At 46.3% G+C, this 23091-nt stretch overlaps 1 protein-coding gene across 1 annotated transcript in view; it reads left to right on the plus strand.

Moving 5' to 3' along the window:
• itih2 (inter-alpha-trypsin inhibitor heavy chain 2) overlaps positions 1–21891 on the plus strand; it is a 52373-nt gene extending 30482 nt beyond the window's left edge. Inside the window, exons 14-21 of the mRNA XM_078419487.1 lie at positions 2475–2614; positions 4572–4744; positions 7274–7390; positions 10000–10113; positions 14985–15183; positions 16244–16416; positions 17266–17377; positions 19824–21891. Coding sequence (XP_078275613.1) covers positions 2475–2614; positions 4572–4744; positions 7274–7390; positions 10000–10113; positions 14985–15183; positions 16244–16416; positions 17266–17377; positions 19824–19971 — 1176 coding nt within the window. The 3' untranslated portion in view covers positions 19972–21891. The remainder of the gene's footprint in view (positions 1–2474; positions 2615–4571; positions 4745–7273; positions 7391–9999; positions 10114–14984; positions 15184–16243; positions 16417–17265; positions 17378–19823) is intronic.
• The last annotated feature ends 1200 nt before the right edge of the window (positions 21892–23091 follow it).

Here is a 23091-nt window from a genome sequence, read left to right on the forward strand (position 1 = left end):
AACTAATGTTTAGGTTAATTAACTAATGTATGTAGGTTAATTGACTGGGTAAATGTAAAAATTGTCCCTAGTGGGTGTAGGTTAGTGTTAATGTGCAGGGATCGCTGGGCAGCGCGGACTCGGTGGGCCGAAGGGCCTGTTTCCGAGCTGTATCTCTGACCTAAACTAAACTACACTAAACTAAAGTAACACTAAAAACACAAATGAACTACAATATAAATAGCAGCAGAAACGGCAAACGCCGAGTCTCACAGGGCTGCCAACTTCCTCACTCCCAAATACGGGACAAGGTTACATCACCGCCCAGCGCCCCACGTGGCCTCACCCAGCCAGCGGCCACGTGCTCCCGGCCCGGGCGGCCGCCATTGTTGGAGCGGGAGCGCGTGGCCGCTGGCTGGGTGAGGTCACGTGGGGCGCGGGGCGGTGACGTCACCCTTTGTCCCGTATTTGGGAGTGCGGAAGTTGGCAACCCTACTAATACGGGACAAGGGCGGTCCCGTACGGGACAAACTAATTTAGCCCAAAATACAGGATGTCCCGGCTAATACGGGACGGTTGGCAAGACCCTACTTCAGGTTGTAACTTCAAAATAGTGTAAGAAAATAACTGCTGATGCTGGTACAAATCGAAGGTATTTATTTCACAAAATGCTGGAGTAACTCAGCAGGTCAGGCAGCATCTCGGGAGAGAAGGAATGGGTGACGTTTCGGGTCGAGACCCTTCTTCAGACTGATGTCAGGGGGGCGGGACAAAGGAAGGGTATAGGTGGAGACAGGAAGATAGAGGGAGATCTGGGAAGGAGGAGGGGAAGAGAGGGACAGAGGAACTATCTAAAGTTGGAGAAGTCAATGTTCATACCGCTGGGCTGCAAGCTGCCCAGGCAAAATATGAGGTGCTGTTCCTCCAATTTCCGGTGGGCCTCACTATGGCACTGGAGGAGGCCCATGACAGAAAGGTCACACTGGGAGTGGGAGGGGTAGTTGAAGTGCTCAGCCACCGGGAGATCCCCCTTCCCAGTTCTCCCTCTATCTTCCTGTCTCCACCTATATTCTTCCTTTGTCCCGCCCCCCTGACATCAGTCTGAAGAAGGGTCTCGACCCGAAACATCACCCATTCCTTCTCTCCTGAGATGCTGCCTGACCCGCTGAGTTACTCCAGCGTTTTGTGAAATAAATTGTAACTTCAAAAGCTTGTTTGGAACTCAATTTAACAGCTTGGACTGGAGATTGATCAAAGTATCTTTCAAAGAACCTCTGTTCAGCCCGAGGCACGGTCTCGTGAGCTCATGTTTATATTCCCAGCTGTTATCGGGTGACTGAACCATCCTACCACAACCAGAGAGCAGTGCTGAACTACTATCTACCTCATTGGTGACCCTCGGACTATCCTATATCATATCATATCATATATATACAGCCCTCCAAGTCCGTGCCGCCCAGCGATCCCCGCACATTAACACTATCCTACACCCACGAGGGACAATTTTTACATTTACCCAGCCAATTAACCTACATACCTGTACGTCTTTGGAGTGTGGGAGGAAACCGAAGATCTCGGAGAAAACCCACGCAGGTCACGGGGAGAACGTACAAACTCCTTACAGTGCAGCACCCGTAGTCAGGATCGAACCTGAGTCTCCGGCGCTGCATTCGCTGTAAAGCAGCAACTCTACCGCTGCGCTACCGTGCCGTCCTTGATCGGACTTTGCTGGCTTTACCTTGCACTAAACGTTATTCTCTTATCATGTATCTGTGCACAATGTACGGCTCGATTGTCATCATGCATTGCCTTTCCGCTGGCTGATTTTCAAATGCTTTTCACTGAACATTGGCAGGCGTGATAATAATCTAAACTAATCTAAACTAAGCTAAACTAAACTATATTTAAAAGCCAGCGCTTCTATCTGAATCTAAGAGCAATAGTTGATTGTCTATGACTATTCTCCTTGGTGACTTTAGACTTCACTTTAGACTTTAGAGATAGAGCGTGAAAACAGGCCCTTCGGCCCACCGAGTCCGCGCCGACCAGCGATCCCCGCACACTAACACTATCCTACACGCACTAGGGACAATTTGCAATTTTACCGAACCCAATTATCCTACAAACGTGTACGTCTTTGGAGGGTGGGAGAAAACCGGAGCACCCGGAGAAAACCCACGTAAACACAGGGAGAACATGCAAACTCCGCACAGACTGTAGTGAGGATGGAACCCGGGTCTCTGGCGCTGTGAGGCAGCAACTCGACCAGCTGCCTATGTTGTGGAATTGAAGATTGAAGAAGGGTCTTGACCCGAAATGTCACCCGTTCCTTCTCTCCAGAGACGTTGCCAGTCCCGCTGAGTTACTCCAACATTTTGTGTCTGTCTTGTGCAATTGAGTTGGGACGAGGTGGGGGGTGGGTTTTGGAGAATCAGCCAATGGTGAGATTAATGTAACACGCATAAGTAGGATTTATACACCGTCTTCTATTTCAGGCAAACAGCGAGGTCGGGTTTCAGGTGGAGTCTCCTACGGACGAGCTGGACAAAGTCTTGGCCAAGCACCAATATGTTCTCCCATGCTTCACCAAACAACTTTGGGCTTACCTAACTATTCGCCAGCTCCTTGCAAAGAGGTAATCGGACAGTTTTGCTTTTCACCACCTGCTTCATTATTCTCTCCATTCAATCTCCATTCCCCTTCTCTTTGATAACACAATAAAGATGAGGGGTGATCTTATAGAGGTGGATAAAATCATGAGAGGAATAGTTCACGTAGACGCACAGAGTATCATGATCATGACCAATTGACCTATGTAGAAAACCATGAGAGGAATAGATCGTGGGGAAAAAGGCACAGAGTCTCTTCCCCAGAGTAGGGGAATCGAAAACCAGAGGACATAGGTTTAAGGTGAGGGAGAAAGGAATCTGAGGGGTAACTTTTTCACACAGAGGGTGGTGGGTGTATGGAACGAGCTGCCGGAGGAGGTAGTTGAGGCTGTTACTATTGTAGCATTTAAGAAACAATTGGGCAGATGCTTGGATAGGACGGGTTTAGAGGGATATGGGCCAAACGCAGGCAGGTGGGACTAGTATGGATGGGACATGTTGGTCGGTGCGGGCAAGTTGGGCCGAAGGGCCTGTTTCCACGTTGGAAAACTCTATGACTCTATGACGTTATTCTGGATTAATATCCGAGCAGCAATGTGAACGGGTGAAGACCTAGCCTTGGTGCACCCACTGTTTACAATCTAGGGCCGTAACGGGTGGCACGGTAGCACAGTGGTAGAGTCGCTGCCTTACCCCACCAGAGACCCGGATTCGATCCTGCCTAGGGGGTGTTGCCCATACGAAGTTTGTACGTTCTCCCTGTGACCTGAGTGGGTTTTCTCCGGGTGCTCCGGTTTCCTCCCGCACTCCAAAGACGTACAGGTTTGCAGGTTAACTGGTTTCTGTAAGTTGTAAATTGTCCCTCGTGTGTGTAGGATAGTGTTAGTGTAAGGGGTGATCGGTGGTTGTTGCAGACTCCGAGGGCCGAATGGCCTGTTTCCGTGCTGTATCTCTAAAGTCTAATCGAGGCCAACTTTGACAGACTCAAGGGACTGCAGATGTTGGTTTACCCAAAAAGAAACAACGCTTATAATTGCTTCAGAGTTCATACGGTAGAATTCAATGAATCAAACAACGAGACAATAGACAATAGGTGCAGGAGTAGGCCATTCGGCCCTTCGAGCCAGCAAAGCCATTCAATGTGATCATGGCTGATCATTCTCAATCAGTACCCCGTTCCTGCCTTCTCCCCATACCCCCTGACTCCGCTATCCTTAAGAGCTCTATCCAGCTCTCTCTTGAATGCATTCAGAGAATTGGCCTCCACTGCCTTCTGAGGCAGAGAATTCCACAGATTCACAACTCTCTGACTGAAAAAGTTTTTCCTCGTCTCCGTTCTAAATGGCCTGCTCCTTATTCTTAAACTGTGGCCCCTGGTTCTGGACTCCCCCAACATTGGGAACATGTTTCCTGCCTCTAACGATCTCCGTCACTGATGAAAACCTGCTGCGTTTCATGCACAAAGACAATGGAACATAAGACAGAATAAAGAGACACATCTTTAGGAAGATGAGGAGGAATTTCTTTAGTCAGAGGGTGGTGAATCTGTGGAATTCATTGTTGCTGTGAGGCAGCAACTCTACCGCTGCGCCATCATGTTGCCCCTACCTGTTCCAACATTCACCATTAAGTTTCCTCCTTGTCAGAATTTCAGGATTCATCCCAAACCTTATCAAAATCTATCACCAAATTAAGTTCTTAATTAGTGCGGGTGTCAGGGGTTATGGGGAGAAGGCAGGAGAATGGGGTTGGGAGGGAGCGATAGATCAGCCATGATTGGATGGCGGAGTAGACTCGATGGGCCCAATGGCCTAATTCTACTCCTATTCCTTGGGATGTTAAAACCTGGGACACTCTGAAACGGCAATGCCTCAGTGCATCTTGTGCACATTGTTGATATTCCTCTCTGCTGCCCGTTCTTGTTAGCCGCCGTCGTTTTATTCCCTTGAAGATTAACGGAGTTGTGATTCTTCTTCATGACAGGGCAATGGCTCCATCCGCCATGCAGAAGAGAAACATTACCAGCAGAATCTTAAACCTGGCGCTGGTCCATCACTTTGTGACCCCAGTGACCTCCTTGTTGGTGGAGAGCGAGGAGACGGGACAGAAGCTTCTCGCTGATTCTCCCAGAGACACCAGGGAAGGGTGTTGTGCAGGTGTGTTACCCATTAATGGTCCAAGGGTTCAATGGTCAATGATTCAAAGTTCAATGGTCAATGGTTCAAAGGTCAATGGTTCAAAGGTCAATGGTCCAAAGGTCAATGGTTCAATGGTCAATGATTCAATGGTCAATGGTCCAATGGGTCAATGGGTCAATGGTCAATGGATCAATGGGTCAATGGTCAATGGATCAATGGGTCAATGGTTCAATGGATCCATGGTCAATGGTTCAATGGTTTAACGGTTCAATGGTCAATGGCTCAATGGTTCAATGGTTCAATGGGTAATGGTCAATGGGTCAATGGTCAAATGATCAAATGGTTCAATGGCCAATTTATCAATGGTCCAATCGTCAGTGGTCCAATGATCAAAGGTCAATGGTTTAAGGGTCAATGGTTCAAAGGCCAATGGTTCAAAGGTCAATGGTTCAAAGGTCAATGGTTCAAAGGTCAATGGTTAAATGGTTCAATGGTCAATGGTTCAATGGTCAACAGTCAATGGTCCAATGGTCAATGGTTCAATGGTCAATGGTTCAATGATCAATGGTCAGTAGTTCAAAGGTCAATGGTTCAAAGGTCAATGGTCCATGGTCAATGGTCAATGGCCAATGGCCAATTTGTCAATGGTTCAATAGCCAATTGGTCCAATGGTCAGTGGTCCAATTATCAATGGTCAATGGCTCAATGATTCAATGGTTCAATGGTTCAAATGGTAAACCAACATCTGCAATTCCTTCCTGCACACTTTAATAAAACCTGGATGGGTAACATTATAATATTGCAGAGTTTGGGAAAGAAAAGCTGAATGGTAATTATTATAATATTGCAGAGTTTGATGTAACAATGAAAATTGTAATGATTATCTAATGTGTTCATTTTCTTAATTACATGATATTGGAAACTTCCAATCTTTTACACTAGATTATCCATATGTATAATCAAAATATTATTGTGTTACTTAGTAATGAGCTACAAAATGGAATATACTTAAGTAGACCATTGGGGTGGCACGGTGGCACGGTGGCACAGCGGTAGAGTTGCTGCCTTACAGCGCCAGAGACCCGGGTTCAATCCTCACTACGGGTGCTGTCTGTATGTCATTTGTACGTTCTCCCGGTGACCTGCGTGAGTTTTCTCCAAGATCTTCAGTTTCCTCCCACACTCCAAAGACGTGCAGGTTTGTAGGTTAATTGGCTTGGTATAAATGTAACATTGTCCCTAGTTTGTGCAGGATAGTGTTAATGTGCGGGGATCGCTGGTCGGCGCGGATTCGGTGGGCCGAAGGGCCTGTTTCCGCGCTGTATCCCTAAACTAAACTAAAGTAATTACCTTAATTAGAACAAGGCCTTTTCTCTCGAAATAGTATTGTTAGCATGGTGGTGAACATAGTGCATCAACATTACTGATGGTGAAAGGCTGCTTCTTGGACTGGAGTCATATGACTAGTGGTGTGCCTCAGGGTTCCATGCAGGGCCCATTGCAGTTTGTCATCTATAACAATGATTTGGATGGGAAAATACTGCACAGGGCAAGATTAGCAAGTTTGCTGATGATACAAACGTGGGTGGGGTGGCAGATGGTTCACCAGATTGATTCCTGGGATGGCAGGACTTTCATATGAAGAAAGACTCGGCTTGTACTCGCTGGAATTTAGAAGATTGAGGGGGGATCTTATAGAAACTTACAAAATTCTTAAGGGGTTGGACAGGCTAGATGCAGGAAGATTGTTCCCGATGTTGGGGAAGTCCAGAACAAGTGGTCACGGTTTAAGGATAAAGGGGAAGTCTTTTAGGACCGAGATGAGAAAGGTTTTTTTTCACACAGAGAGTGGTGAATCTGTGGAATTCTCTGCCACAGAAGGTAGTTGAGGCCAGTTCATTGGCTATATTTAAGAGGGAGTTAGATGTGGCCCTTGTGGCTAAAGGGGTCAGGGGGTATGGAGAGAAGGCAGGTACAGGATACTGAGTTGGATGATCAGCCATGATCTTATTGAATGGCGGTGCAGGCTCGAAGGGCCAAATGGCCTACTCCTGCACCTATTTTCTATGTTTCTATGTTTCTATGGTTGTGAAATTTGCAGCAGGATCTGGATCGATTGGCCAGGCGGGCAGAGGAAAGGTTGGTGGAATTTAACACAGAGAAATGTGAGGTGTTGCATTTTGGAAAGTCTAGCATGCGCAGTGAATGGCAGGGGCTCTGGGAAGTGTTGTAGAGCAGAGGGATCTAGGAGTGCAGGTACATAGTTCATTGAGTCACCGCAGCTTGACAGGGTGGTCAAAAAAGCTTTTGGCACATTGGTCTTGATTGGTCAGAGTATTGAGTATAGACGTTTGGAGGTCGTGTCGCAATTGTATAAGACGTTGGTGAGGCTGCAATTAGAGCACTGTGCTGTGTATTGAAGGGCCTGTTTCCACGCTGTATGAACCCAAGACTCCATGATTCTATTAGAGGGATCGCACCCTCTCACACCTAAATAGAATAGAAATTGACTGACTGCGGCCTGAATTGATCTTCTCGTTACTGCAGGACCTCCTTACATTGGGACGAAGACTCCTTCGAAGCCTCAGAAGCATTTATTTGGGACTCCAGCCCCGCAACCAGTAGTTGGCGTCATTGAAATCCAGATAAAACCGGTCACATCAGGTAATGGTTGTGCTCACGATGCCTATTAACATGGTTACCAGAGGGGGGTCATTTTAAAACCAGCACTTAAAGCGTTAAAATGTCCGTGAGGGTCTTTGGAGACAAGACGTTCTCCCCGTGACCTGCGTGGGGGATCTTATCGAAACATATAAGATTATTAAGGGGTTGGACACGTTAGAGGCAGGAGACGTGTTCCCAATGTTGGGGGGGGAGTCCAGAACCAGAGGCCACAGTTTAAGAATAAGGGGTAGGCCATTTAGAACGGAGATAAGGAAAAACTATTTCAGTCGGAGAGTTGTGAATCTGTGGAATTCTCTGCCTCAGAAGGCAGTGGAGGCCAATTCTCCGAATGCATCAGTGGTGGGGAAGATGCTGGAGTCAATTATAAAAGACGAAATTGCTGAGCATTTGGATAGCAGTAACAGGATCATTCCGAGTCAGCATGGATTTACGAAGGGGAAATCATGCTTGACAAATCTACTGGAATTTTTTGAGGATGTAACTAGGAAAATTGACAGGGGAGAGTCAGTGGATGTGGTGTACCTCGACTTTCAGAAAGCCTTCGACAAGGTCCCACATAGGAGATTAGTGGGCAAAATTAGGGCACATGGTATTGGGGGTAGGGTACTAACATGGATAGAAAATTGGTTGACAGACAGAAAGCAAAGAGTGGGGATAAATGGGTCCCTTTCGGAATGGCAGGCAGTGACCAGTGGGGTACCGCAAGGTTCGGTGCTGGGACCCCAGCTATTTACGATATACATTAATGACTTAGACGAAGGGATTAAAAGTACCATTAGCAAATTTGCAGATGATACTAAGCTGGGGGGTAGTGTGAATTGTGAGGAAGATGCAATAAGGCTGCAGGGTGACTTGGACAGGTTGTGTGAGTGGGCGGATACATGGCAGATGCAGTTTAATGTAGATAAGTGTGAGGTTATTCACTTTGGAAGTAAGAATAGAAAGGCAGATTATTATCTGAATGGTGTCAAGTTAGGAGGAGGGGGAGTTCAACGAGATCTGGGTGTCCTAGTGCATCAGTCAATGAAAGGAAGCATGCAGGTACAGCAGGCAGTGAAGAAAGCCAATGGAATGTTGGCCTTCGTAACAAGAGGAGTTGAGTATAGGAGCAAAGAGGTCCTTCTACAGTTGTACCGGGCCCTGGTGAGACCGCACCTGGAGTACTGTGTGCAGTTTTGGTCTCCAAATTTGAGGAAGGATATTCTTGCTATGGAGGGCGTGCAGCGTAGGTTCACTAGGTTAATTCCCGGAATGGCGGGACTGTCGTATGTTGAAAGGCTGGAGCGATTGGGCTTGTATACACTGGAATTTAGAAGGATGAGGGGGGATCTTATTGAAACATATAAGATAATTAGGGGATTGGACACATTAGAGGCAGGAAACATGTTCCCAATGTTGGGGGAGTCCAGAACAAGGGGCCACAGTTTAAGAATAAGGGGTAGGCCATTTAGAACGGAGATGAGGAAGAACTTTTTCAGTCAGAGAGTGGTGAAGGTGTGGAATTCTCTGCCTCAGAAGGCAGTGGAGGCCAGTTCGTTGGATGCTTTCAAGAGAGAGCTGGATAGAGCTCTTAAGGATAGCGGAGTGAGGGGGTATGGGGAGAAGGCAGGAACGGGGTACTGATTGAGAGTGATCAGCCATGATCGCTTTGAATGGCGGTGCTGGCTTGAAGGGCTGAATGGCCTACTCCTGCACCTATTGTCTATTGTCTATTGTCATTCAAGAGAGAGCTAGATAGAGCTCTTAAGGATAGCGGAGTCAGGGGGTATGGGGAGAAGGCAGGAACGGGCTACTGATTGAGAATGATCAGCCATGATCACATTGATTGGCGGTGCTGGCTCGAAGGGCCGAATGGCCTCCTCCTGCACCTATTGTCTATTGTCTAAGACGGATTCCTGCCGCATCAGCGTGGCTGGTCCATGCCAGACCGTTGGCAAAACTAACGCCACGGAACTTGAAGCTCTCAACCATTTCCACTTCAGCACCATGGATTGGGGTGGCACGGTGGCGCAGCGGTAGAGTTGCTGCCTCACAGCGCCAGAGACCCGGGTTCGATCCTGACTACGGGCGCTGTCTGTACGGAGTTTGTACGTTCTCCCCGTGACCTGCGTGGGTTTTCTCCGGGTGCTCCGGTTTCCTCCCACACTCCAGGTTTGCAGGTTAACTGGCTTCAGTAAAAATTGAAAATTGTCCCCATAGTGTGTAGGACAGTGTTTTTTGTTTAGTTTAGAGATACAGTGCGGAAACAGGCCCTTTCGGCCCACCGGGTCGACCAGCGATCCACGCCCATTAACACTCTCCTATACCCACTAGGGACAATTCTTACATTTACCAAACCAATTAACCACAATTAATCTAATTGTGTGGGATGGTCGTTGGTCAGTGCGGGCTCGATGAGCAGCAGGAGGGCCTAGTTTTGCACTGTATCTCTAAAGTAAACTACTCCATCCGGTTTCCTGAAGTTGATAGCTAGCTCCTTTGTCTTGTTGATACTCAGGGAGAGAAGGTTGTCCTGACACCATGTTAACTTTAAGTGCATCTTTAGAGAAAACCTGTTTGGTAATCATGAACATATCCTTCTGATTTAGTCGACAATGATCCACATTTCATCGTCCACTTGCCCAAAAGTAAACAAGACATCTGCTTCAACATTGACACACAGCCGGGGAAAATTCTCAGTCTGGTGTCAGATCCAATCAAAGGTAAGAGAGAAGCCACCTCCGTTTTTAATAACCAAAGCATTTATTATTTATTAATTAAGAACAAGGAGTCGGCCATTTAGGGCTGAGATGAGGAAAAACATTTTTCACCCAGAGAGTTGTGAATCTGTGGAATTCTCTGGCACAGAAGGCAATGGAGGCCAATTCACTGGATGATTTCAAGAGAGAGTTAGATTTAGCTTTTAAGGCTAATGGAATCAAGGGATATGGGGAGAAAGCAGGAACGGGGTACTGATTTTAGATGATCAGCCATGATCATATTGAATGGCGGTGCTGGCTCGAAGGGCCGAATGGCCTACTTCTGCACCTATTTTCTATGTCATAGAATCATAGTCATACAGCATGCAAAAAAATCCCTTCTGCCCAACATCTCTGGTGAAGAATCCCGACCTGAAACGTCACCTATCCATATTCTCCTGAGATGCTGCCTGACCCGCTGAGTTACTCCAGCACTCTGTGAAACATCACCTATCCATGTTCTTGAGATGCTGCCTGACCCGCTGAGTTACTCCAGCACTCTGTGAAACGTCACCTGTCCATGTTCTCCTAAGACGTTGCCTGACCCGTTGAGTTAGTCATGCAGCATACAATCAGGCCCTTTGGCCCAACGTGCCCACACCGACCAACATGTCCCATCTACACGAGTCCCACCTGCCGGCATTTGGCTCATATTCCTCCAAATTTAACATCCATATATCTGTCCAAATGTTTCTTAAGTGTTGTGATAATACCAGCCTCAACTACCTCCTCCAGTAGCTTGTTCCAGATACCTATCACCCGAAACAAGTTGCCCCTCAGGTTCCCATTAAATCCTTCCCCATTCACCTTAAACCTATGTCCTCTGGTTCCTGTTTCCTCTTCTCTGGGTAAACGACGCTGTGCATCTACCCGATCTGTTCCTCTCATGATTTTACACATCTCTATAACATCACCCCCTCGTCCTCTGCGCTCCAGGGAATAGAGTCACAGCCTGCTCAACCTCTCCCTGCAGCTCAGACCCTTGAGCCCTGGTAAGGTCCTTGTAAATCTTCCCTACTGCCTTTCTAACTTAACAACATCTGTCGTATAAAAAGGTGATCAAAACTGAACACAATTCTCCAAATGTGGCCTCGCCAATGTCTTGTGGCATGATCTCCCAACTTCAATATCCAGATGGATGAAGACCAATGTTGAACCATTTATGGGCACTCAGTAACTATCTATGCTCTGCAAAAATTAGAACATTGAACGTAGAACAGTATATCGCATCGAAAGGTCTCCCAATTATTGCAGGGTATTTTCTCGGCAAATAGGCAATGAGTGGAAAATAGTTACATATAAATTATGGGCATAAAAGACAATCTTAGTCACTTAGACCAATAATGTTACCTAACTGAATTAATGGGATAATTACTTTTTAGTCTATTTGTTGCGTAGCTTTGCCGTAGGATCTATAAACAACCAATAACTAAACATAGTTGTCAATATTTATTCAATTATTACATTGGCAATGCCAATTAGAATCATATAGTCATGGATTGATACAGTGTGGAAACAGGCCCTTCGGCCCAAGTCGCCCACACCGACCAACAATGTCCCAGCTACACTAGTCCCACTTGCCTGCGCTTGGACCATATCCCTCCAAACCTGTCCTATCCATGTACCTGTCCAACTGTTTCTTAAACGATGGGATAGTCCCAGCCTCAACTACCTCCTCTGGCAGCTTGTTCCATACACCCACCACCCTCTGTGTGAAAAAGTTACCCCTCGGATTCCTATTAAATCTTTTCCCCTTCACTTTGAACCTATGTCCTCTGGTCCTCAATTCACCTACTCTGGGTAAAAGACTGTGCATCTACCCGATCTATTCCTCTAATGATTCATCTCAATGTTGCTGACACCAAGTTCAAACTCGCCCTTAGAACTTGGAACGTAAAACATATCGCAGTACAGCACAGGGACAGGCCCTTTGGCCCATACCATCCATGCTGAACATGATGCCAAGACCAACTCTTATCTGCTTGCACATGATCCATTTCCAGAGATGGGTCCCATATCTGAGGAAGGATGTGTTGGTGATGAAGAGGGTCCAGAGGAGGTTTAAAAGAATGATCCCCAGGATGATTGGGTTAACGCATGATGAGCGTTTGACGGCACTGGGCCTGTACTCACTGCAGATTAAATGAAGGGGGACCTCCTTGAAACTGATTATTGAAAGGCCTGGGTAGAGTGAATGTGGAGAGATGTTTCCACTAGTGGGAGAGTTTAGGACCAGAGGGCACAGCCTCAGAATACAAGGACATACTTTTAAAAAGGCGAAGATAAGGAATTTCTTCAGTGGTGAATCTGTGGAATTCATTGCCGTAGATGGCTGTGGAGGCCAATTCTCTGAATGCATTCAAGAGAGAGCTAGATAGAGCTCTTAAGGATAGCGGAGTCAGGGGGTATGGGGAGAAGGCAGGAACGGGGTACTGATTGAGAATGATCAGCCATGATCACATTGAATGGCGGTGCTGGCTCGAAGGGCCGAATGGCCTCCTCCTGCACCTATTGTCTATTGTCTATTGATTAGTGCGGGTGTCAGGGGTTATGGGGGGGAAGGCAGGAGAATGGGGTTTGAGAGGGAGAGATAGATCAGCCATGATTGAATGGCGGAGTAGACTTGATGGGCCGAATGGCCTAATTCTTATCCTATCACTTATGAAATTATGACTTCTGTCTCCACAGTTTCACCAGTCCTAATCCACTCAATCCAAGCCTTTCTCCAGGGTAGTCGGCATTATTGTGTAGGAAGGAACTGCAGATGCTGGTTTAAACCGAAGGTAGACACAAAATGCTGGAGTAACTCAGCGGGACAGGCAGCATCTCTGGAGAGAAGGAATGGGTGATGTTTCGGGACGAGACCCTTCTTCAGTCATTCAGCCTGTCCCGCCAGTTACTCCAGCGTTTTGTGTCCATCAGACAGTGTTATTGTGATGTGTCCATCAGACTAAATGACTATTGTAGTGCAACAGCGGCATCTACTGGCAGAGCAATGACATTTCAACACATTCCTTGAGCTGCATCTCTTTTGATCTCTTATACTTCCTTATCTCTGTAACTGCCTCTCCCCTGACGCACAGTCTGAAGAAGGGTCTCGACCCGAAACGTGACCCGTTCCTTCTCTCCAGAGCTGCTGCCTGTCCCGCTGAGTTACTCCAGCACTTTGTGTCTATCTTCGGCAAACACAAAAGTAGTTCTCTCTTAACAACCCAAAACGTCACCTATCCATGTTCTTTAAACATGGTTTAAAGAAGAGGTTTACCAGAATTATGCCTGGATGAGAGAGCATAAGCTACAATGGGGACACAAAATTCTGGGGTAACTCAGCGGGTCAGGCAGCATCTGTGGAGAACATGGATAGGTGACGTTTCACAGAGTGCTGGAGTAACTCAGCGGGTCAGGCAGCATCTGTGGAGAACATGGATAGGTGACGTTTCACAGAGTGCTGGAGTAACTCAGCGGGTCAGGCAGCATCTGTGGAGAACATGGATAGGTGACGTTTCACAGAGTGCTGGAGTAACTCAGCGGGTCAGGCAGCATCTGTGGAGAACATGGATAGGTGACGTTTCACAGAGTGCTGGAGTAACTCAGCGGGTCAGGCAGCACCTGTGGAGAACATGGATAGGTGACGTTTCGGGTCGGGACCCTTCTTCAGATAGATTTTCCATGAAAGTTCTCCTGAAGAAGGATCCCATCCCAACCTCAAGTGCTTTCTGTTTGGAGGGTGTACGTTCTCCCCATGACTATATTAATTTTCTCCGGATGCTCCGGTTTCCTCCCACAAGACGTACAGTTTTGTAGGTTTATTGGTTTCCTGGTGTGTTGGGTAAAACTAGTGATGGGGTGCTTGTTGGTCGGCACAGACTCGGAGGTCCAAGGGGCCCATTTCCACTCTCTATCCATCTCTAGATAAAAGCATATTTACACAAACCGCTTCTGATCTTAAAGTGTCAAGAGTCCAGAGTGTTTTATTGTCATGTGTCCCGGACAGAACAATGAAATTCTTACCTACAGCAGCACAACAGAACAACAAAATATGTTGAGATAGACACAAAATGCTAGAGTGACTCAGTGGGTCAGGCAACATCTGTGGCGAGACGGAATGGGTGACGTTTCCGGTCGAGGCCCTTCTTCAGACTGAAAGTCAGGGGAGAGGGAGACACAGAGATGTGGGAAGGGTAAGGTGTGAAAACGGGAGATCAAAGAGTGGTGAATCTGTGGAATTCTTTGCTACAGAAGGCTGTGGAGGCCAAGTCAGTGGATATATTTAAGGCGGAGATAGATAGATTCTTGATTAGTACGGGTGTCAGAGGTTATGGGGAGAAGGCAGGAGGGAGAGATAGATCGGCCATGATTGAATGGTGGAGTAGACTTGATGGGCCGAATGGCCTCATTCTGCTCCTATCACTTATGAACTGATGAAAGGAGCTGAAGATCAAATAATGTAAACATAGTACTCCGTGAATGGATTGGCAGCTTAGAAACATAGAAAATAGGTGCAGGAGGAGGCCATTTGGCCCTTCAAGCCAGCACCGCCATTCATTGTGATCGTGGCTGATCATCCACAATCAGTAACCCATGCCTGCCTTTTCCCCATATCCCTTGATTCCGCTAGCCCCTAGAGCTCTATCTAATTCTCTTTTAAATTCATCCAGTGAATTGGCCTCCACTGCCTTCTGTGGCTTGCTATTTACAGTACCGATCTGTGCTGTTTCTTTTATGCAGATAAACACATCGCTGTTATATTTGCTGATTTTCTGTTGCGCTGTTTGCAACAGGTCGTCGTCTTAATCAATTTGCATTTTATTCACTATTTTCTTTCCCTGTGCCAGGCATTGTGGTCAATGGTAAAATTATCAGTGGAAAGAAAACAAAAAATAACAAGTTGAACACCTACTTTGGGACAATCGGGATCCAATTCACCAATCTGAACTTAAGCTTTGACATTAGCACAGAGAAGATACGCTTGAAAGATGGGAATCATAAAACTCTCCTCCAGTGGTCTGAGAATGCTGTTTTAACTCATTCCAGGTACGTTCTGTGGTGGGAGAAATAGAATTAATGGTCATCGAGTCATATAGCGGCCAACAAGCCCTTCAGCCCAACTCGCCAACACTGACCCACATGTCCCATCCACACGATAAATATCTCAATGCACCTGACTAATTGCTCCTTAAACGTTGCAATAGTTCCTGCCTCCACTACCTCCTCCGGCAGCTCGTTCCATACACCCACCACCCTTTGTGTGACTAAGTTACCCCTCAGGTTCTTATAAATTCTTTCCCCCCTTCATCTTAGACCCAAGTTCTCTGGTTCTCGATTCCCCTACTCTGGGCACGAGACTCTGTACATCTACCCAATCTATTCCACTCATGATTTTATGCACCTCTAAAAGATAGACAATAGACAATAGACAATAGGTGCAGGAGGAGGCCATTCGGCCCTTCGAGCCAGCACCGCCATTCAATGTGATCATGGCTGATCATTCTCAATCAGTACCCCGTTCCTGCCTTCTCCCCATACCCCCTGACTCCGCTATCCTTAAGAGCCCTATCTAGCTCTCTCTTGAATGCATTCAGATAATTGGCCTCCACTGCCTTCTGAGGCAGAGAATTCCACAGATTTACAACTCTCTGACTGAAAAAGTTTTTCCATGATTGCAATCGAGCCATTTCCAGTATATAGATACATAATAAGGGAGTAACGTTTAGTGCAATGTAAAGCCAGCAAAGTCCAATCAAGGATAGTCCGAGGGTCACCAATGAGGTAGATAGTAGTTCAGCACTGCTCTCTAGTTGTTGGTTGGACGGTTCAGTTGCCTGATAACAGCCGGGAAGAAACTGTCCCTGAATCTGGAGGTGTGTGTTTTCACACTTTTGTACCTCTTGCCCGATGGGAGAGGGGAGAAGAGGGAGTGGCCGGGGGTGAGACTGGTCCTTGATTATGCTGCTGGCCTTGCCGAGGCAGCGTGAGGTGTAGATGGAGTCGGTGGAAGGGAGGTTGGTTTGTGTGATGGTCTGGGCTGGGTCCACAACTCTCTGCGATTGAAACTGAAACTTATTGCGACTGTGTGCCTGCTTTGCCGTTCCAGTTTTGTGGTGAGCGTGAGGAGAGACAGTAACGTCACCATCACCGTGGGCGAAGACCTGGTCTTCCTGATCGTGCGCCATCGTGTCTGGAAAAACCATCCCACCAACGTGGATTTCCTGGGATTCTACACTCCTCCGACAAATGTGTTCTCAACAAGTGTCCACGGACTGATAGGTAACTCATTTAAAGAAAATATATGACCTTTTTTTCAGGCAGTACTTTCCGTACGTTCGTAAGTCATAGGCGAAGAATGGAGGCTTAGGTTAATGGACTTAAACTGTGTGCGGCATACCAGGTGTAGCCCTACCAACACCTTGTACCCTTCTGACAATCCCTCTCCACGTCCACAGTGCAACACCTTTGCCATATACACCGATCAGCCAAAACATTATGACCACTGGCAGGCGAAGTGAATAACATTGATTATCTTGTTACAATGGCACCGGTCAAGGGGTGGGATATATTAGGCAGCAAGTGAACAGTCAGTTCTTGAAGTTGTTGTGTTGGATGTAGGAGAAATGGGTAGGTGTAAAGACCTGAGCGACTTTGACAAGGGCCAAATTGTTCTGGCCAGACGACTGGGTCAGAGCATCTCTGAAACGGCAAGGCTTGTGGGGTGCTCCCGGTCAGCAGTGAAAATCACATTTTTTCTTTAAAATAAATGGGGGTTTTTTAAAAATATAAACCAAATCTCAATGAAAATCACGTTTTTTCGTTAAAATAAATGCCTTTCTTTTAAAATGAAATGAATCTCAATGAAAATCGCGTTTTTTCTTTAAAGTAAATGCCTTTCTTTTCAAATGAAATTCATCTTAATGAAAATCGCGTTTTTTCTTTAAAATAAATGGCTTTCTTTTTTAAAAAAAAGAAATCTCAATGAAAATGGAGATTAAAAAAATAATAAAATGTTATTCAATGGATGTTTCTGACTTCCAGTGTATAAAATCGTCATGATGCTAAAACTGACTTTGGGTAAGTCGGAGAGGATTACAAAGCAGCTTAACGAAATGATGTTCTTTACAGGTCAGTTCGCCCACGAACCAGAAGTAAATGTGTCCAACCTGCGCCCGGGAACAGACCCAGATAAACCACAGGCCACCATGGAAGTGAAAGGTCACAAGATTACAGTAACCAGGTATGCCAACAAAATGTCTTCCGGTTCCAACCCAGTGTAATGAAGATAGGCACAAAATGCTGGAGTAACTCAGCGGGACAGGCAGCATCTCTGTAGAGAAGGAATGGGTGACGTTTCGGGTCGAGACCTTTATGAATTTCGACTTCTCTAACTTCAAGTAACCCTGCGTTCCCTCTCTCCAAGCCCCGCCCACCCTAGTTCACTGACCAGTCTGTCCCCTTGATTACATTTTATCTTTGTGTGAAACATAGAAACATAGAAAATAGGTGCAGGAGTAGGCCATTCGGCCCTTCGAGCCTGCACCGCCATTCAATATGATCATGGCTGATCATCCAGCTCAGTAACCTGTACCTGCCTTCTCTCCATACCCCCGGATCCCTTTAGCAAAAAGGGCCACATCTAACTCCCTCTTAAATATAGCCAATGAACTGGCCTCAACTACCTTCTGTGGCAGAGAATTCCACAGACTCACCACTCTCTGTGTGAAGAAATGTTTTCTCGTCTCAGTCCTAAAAGACTTCCCCCTTATCCTTAAGCTGTGATCCCTGGTTCTGGACTCCCCCAACATCGGGAACAATCTTCCCGCATCTAGCCTCTCCAACCCCTTAAGAATTTTCTATGTTTCTATAAGATCCCCCCTCAGTCTTCTAAATTCCAGCGAGTACAAGCCTAGTCTATCCAGTCTTTCTTCATATGACTGTTGTCATATGATATATTCTCCATTTTCTTTAGCTTTGTCCCCCTTGATGTCTCATTTTCACACCTACCCACCTACCCATCTACATCTGTGTTTCCATCTCCCCTGACTCTCAGTCTGAAGAAGGGTCTCGACCCAATAGACAATAGGTGCAGGAGTAGGCCACCCAGCCCTTCAAGCCAGCATCGCCATTCAATGTGATCACAGCTGATCATTCTCAATCAGTACCCCGTTCCTGCCTTCTCCCCATACCCCCTGACTCTGCTGTGTGGAGTTTGCACGTTCTCCCTGTGACTGTGGATTTCCTCTGGCTTCGACCTTACTCATCAAAAACAGGTCAATCCCCACTTTAAAATATCCAATGACAATGCCTCCATCGCCGTTTGTGGCAACGAATCCCACAGATTCACCACATAGAAGTAAATATTAACAAACGATGAGCGTTTGACGGCACTCACTGGGCCTGTGCTCACTGCAGTTTAGAAAGACGAGGGGGGACCTCATAGAAACTTACCGAATAGTAAAAGGCCTGGACAGAGTGGATGTGGAGAGGATGTTTCCACTAGTGGGAGAGTCTAGGACCAGAGGGCACAGCCTCAGAATTAAAGGGCATTCCTTGAGGAATGAGTTGATGAGGAATTTCTTTAGACAGAGGGTGGTGAATCTGTGGAATTCATTGCCACAGACGGCTGTGGAGGCCAAGTCAGTGGATATTTTTAAGGCAGAGATAGATCGATTCTTGATTAGTATGGGTGTCAGGGGTTATGGGGAGAAGGCAGGAGAATGGGGTTAGGAGGGAGAGATAGATCAGCTATGATTGGTGGAGTAGACTTGATGGGCCAAATGGCCTAATTCTGCTCCTATCACTTATGTACTTATGAACTACCATCTGGCTAAAGAAATTCCTCCTCATCTCCTTTCTAAAAGCACATCCTTTTATTCTGAGGCTGTGGCCTCGGGTCCTAGACTCTCCCACTAGTGGAAACATCCTCTCCACATCCACTCCATCCACTCCATTGACAATAGACAATAGGAGTAGGCCATTCGGCCCTTTGAGCCAGCACCACCATTCAATGTGATCATGGCTGATGTGTGGCGCAGCGGTAGAGTTGCTGCCTTACAGCGAATGCAGCGCCGGAGACTCAGGTTCGATCCTGACTACGGGCGCCGTCTGTACGGAGTTTGTACGTTCTCCCCGTGACCTGCGCGGGTTTTCTCCGAGATCTTCGGTTTCCTCCCACACTCCAAAGACGTATAGGTTTGTAGGTTAATTGACTGGGTAAAATGTAAAAATTGTCCCTAGTGTGTGTAGGATAGTGTTACTGTGCGGGGATCGCTGGGCGGCGCGGACTCGGTGGGCCGAAGGGCCTGTTTCCGCGCTGTATCTCTAAATCTAAAAAATCTAAAAAATTCTCAATCAGAACCCCGTTCCTGCCTTCTCCCCATACCCCCTGACTCCGCTATCCTTAAGAGCTCTATCTAGCTCTCTCTTGAATGCATTCAGAGAATTGGCCTCCACTGCCTTCTGAGGCAGTGAATTCCAGATTTACAACTCTGACTGAAAAAGTTTTTCCTCATCTCCGTTCTAAATGGCCTACCCCTTATTCTTAAACTGTGGCCCCTGGTTCTGGACTCCCCAAACATTGGGAACATGTTTCCTGCCTCTAACGTGTCCAATAATCTTGTATGTTTCAATAAGATCGCCATTCGTGAGAGTGGTCTCACATGTGTGTGTGTGTTTTTGTGCAGGGGTCTGCAGAAAGACTACAGGACGAATGCTGTAAGCGGAACAAATGTCCAGTGCTGGTTTATCCATAACAGTGGGAAAGGATTCATCGATGGACATTTTAAAGACTATCTCGTTCCACACCTTTACAGCTTCTTGGAGCAACCATGAGCGGGTTTAAAGGCACTGCAAAGGACAGCAGATATACAGAGGGGGAGGAATATGGGCAGCTTAGGAAAGCAAATGCAAACTAATTTGTCTAAATCAGGATTATTAATAATAGTCATTGAATAGTTACAGGGATGATGCCTTGATATTAAAATCAATATTCTCCCTTTGTGATTTTGCCTCGTAATCCTATAACTTCCATATACATTTGTACCCACTATAGTCATGTAAATCACCATTAGATTGTATTTAGGAATTGTTAAGACAGAGGTCTACAATACCGGGTGGGCCACGTTACCATGCCCTCGATAGACACCAAACGCTCGAGCGAGTCAGGCAGCATCTCTGGAGGAAAGGAATAGGTTGAGACCCTTCTTCAGACTGGAAATTGGCTGGTTCTGCGGTCGAGGAAGAAACGGAGGAGTTTACAGCTTTCCTGAAGGGGGATGGAAGTGTCGAGTGACTGAACATCCAAATGGTCTCGTCCAACAGGTCTTGACCCCAAGACATCACCTGTTCCTTCTCTCCAGAGATGTTGCCTGACCCACTGAGTTACTCCAGCCTTTTAGACAATAGGTGCAGGAGGAGGCCATTTGGCCCTTCGAGGCACCACCACCATTATTCAATGTGATCATGGCTGATCATTCTCAATCAGTACCCCGTTCCTGCCTTCTCCCCATACCCCCTGACTCCACTACCTTTAAGAGCTCTATCTAGCTCTCTCTTGATTGCATTCAGAGAATTGGCCTCCACTGCCTTCTGAGGCAGAGAATTCCACAGATTTACAACTCTCTGACTGAAAAAGTTTGTGTCTATCTTCATTTTAAACCAACATCTGCCGTTCCTTCCTGCACACTTACCATGGCCCGGATTGGCTTAATAAATGTGAAACTGGAATTCTAGCGTTAAATTTCCAGTTGGACGATCTGAATTTTTTTTTAATAGAAATATAAAGCTGCCGACTCTAATAGATGGGGTAAAAGTTTAAAAAAAGAAACTAATTCTCTTTGTGTTTCTTCCTCTTTTCTTCTTACCAAGAAGTTAACGAACTTTGGTCAAAATGATTTTAATGCAAACCACTGGTGCTTTGAACAGCTTTGAAAAAGCTTTTCCTCATCTCCGTTTTAAATGGCCTACCCCTTATTCTTAAACTGTGGCCCCTGGTTCTGGACTCCCCCAACATTGGGAACATGTTTCCTGCCTCGAACGTGTCCAACCCCTTAATAATCTTATATGTTTCAATAAGATCCCCTCTCATCCTTCTAAATTCCAGTGTATACAAGCCTAGTCGCTCCAGTCTTTCAACATACGACAGTCTCGCCATTCCGGGAATTAACATAGTAAACCTACGCTGCACGCCCTCAATAGCAAGAATATCCTTCCTCAAATTTGGAGACAAAAACTGCACACAGTACTCCAGGTGCAGTCTCACTAGGGCCCTGTACAACTGCAGAAGGACCTCTTTGCTCCTATACTCAACTCCTCGTTATGAAGGCCAACATCCCATTGGCTTTCTTAACTGCCTGCTGTACCTGCATGCTTCCTTTCAGTGACTGATGCACTAGGACACCCAGATCTCGTTGTACGTCCCCTTTTCCTAACTTGATACCATTCAGATAATAATCTGCCTTCCTATTCTTACCACCAAAGTGGATAACCTCACACTTATCCACATTAAACTGCATCTGCCATGCATCCGTCCACTCACACAACCTGTCCAAGTCACCTTGCAACCTCATAGCATCTTGCTCACAGTTCACACTGCCCCCCTAAACCATAATGGCAATAGATGGCATGGGGTAATGCCAAATTAACACATCATTGACTTTTGTGAATTCCATCACGACCGTTTTTCAAATGCTTGATATTGTGATTTTTTTTTTAAAAACCGCATATACAGATTAAAGACACAATGTGAAACAAGCCGTATGTCATAGTCTCGTTAATATTGACATTTAATGAATCATTAATAGTGTGGCATTTGGAATGTATATCAGTTTAGTTTATTATGTGTAGGAAAATAACTGCAGATGCTGGTACAAATCGAAGGTATCACAAAATGCTGGAGTAACTCAGTGGGTCAGGCAGCATCTCAGGAGAGAAGGAATGGGTGACATTTCAGGTCGAGACCCTTCTTCAGACTGATTTTGTGATACCTTCAGTTTAGTTTATTGTCACGTGTACCGAGCGAGGGACACTGAAAAGCTTTTGTTGCAGAAAGACAATAAATGATTACAATTGAGCCATTTACAGTGTATAGATACATGATGAGGGAATAACGTTTAGTGCAAGGTAAAGCCAGCAAAGTCTGATCAAGGATAGTCCGAGGGTCACCAAAGAGGTAGATAGTCTATCGGCTCTGCTCTCTGGTGGTGGTAGGATGGTTCAGTTGCCTGATAACATCTGAGAAGAAACTGTCCCTGAATCTGGAGGTGTGCGTTTTCACACTTCTGTACCTTTTGCCTGATGGGAGAGGGGAGAAGAGGGAGTGACCGGTGAGACTTGTCCTTGATTATGTTGCTGGCCTTGCCGAGGCAGCGTGAGGTGTAGATGGAGTCGATGGAAGGGAGGTTGTTTTGTGTGATGGTCTGGGCTGCGTCCACAATTTGCTGCAATTTCTTGCGGTCTTGGATGGAGCTGTTTCCAAACCAACCCAATAAAGTGTTTGCTATGGTGCTTGTAAACTGGACAATAAGCCCAAGGCAAAATCTTTGCCTCAGTGACCCAGGCTCACTTCGCCCACCGTGTCTGCGCCGACCAGCGATCCCCGCACATTAACACTATCCTATACCCACTAGGGGCAATTTTGTTAAACATTTACAAACCCAATTAAGCTATTCCTTCTTTTATTCTTAAGCTATTCCCATCCCTTCTCTCCTGAGATGCTGCCTGACCTGCTGAGTTACTCCAGCATTTTGTGACATAAATACCTTCGATTTGTACCAGCATCTGCAGTTATTTTCTTACACAAGCCAATTAAGCTACCTGTACGTCTTTGGAGTGTGGGAGGAAACCGAAGATCTCGGAGAAAACCCACACAAACCCATGGGTGGTCTTGGCATCATGTTCAGCACAAACATTGTGGGCCAAAGGGTCTGTTCCTGTGCTGTTCTTTATTCCAAT

This window comes from Rhinoraja longicauda, chromosome 23 (genome assembly GCF_053455715.1).
Source record: "Rhinoraja longicauda isolate Sanriku21f chromosome 23, sRhiLon1.1, whole genome shotgun sequence".
Taxonomy (NCBI): domain Eukaryota; kingdom Metazoa; phylum Chordata; class Chondrichthyes; order Rajiformes; family Arhynchobatidae; genus Rhinoraja; species Rhinoraja longicauda.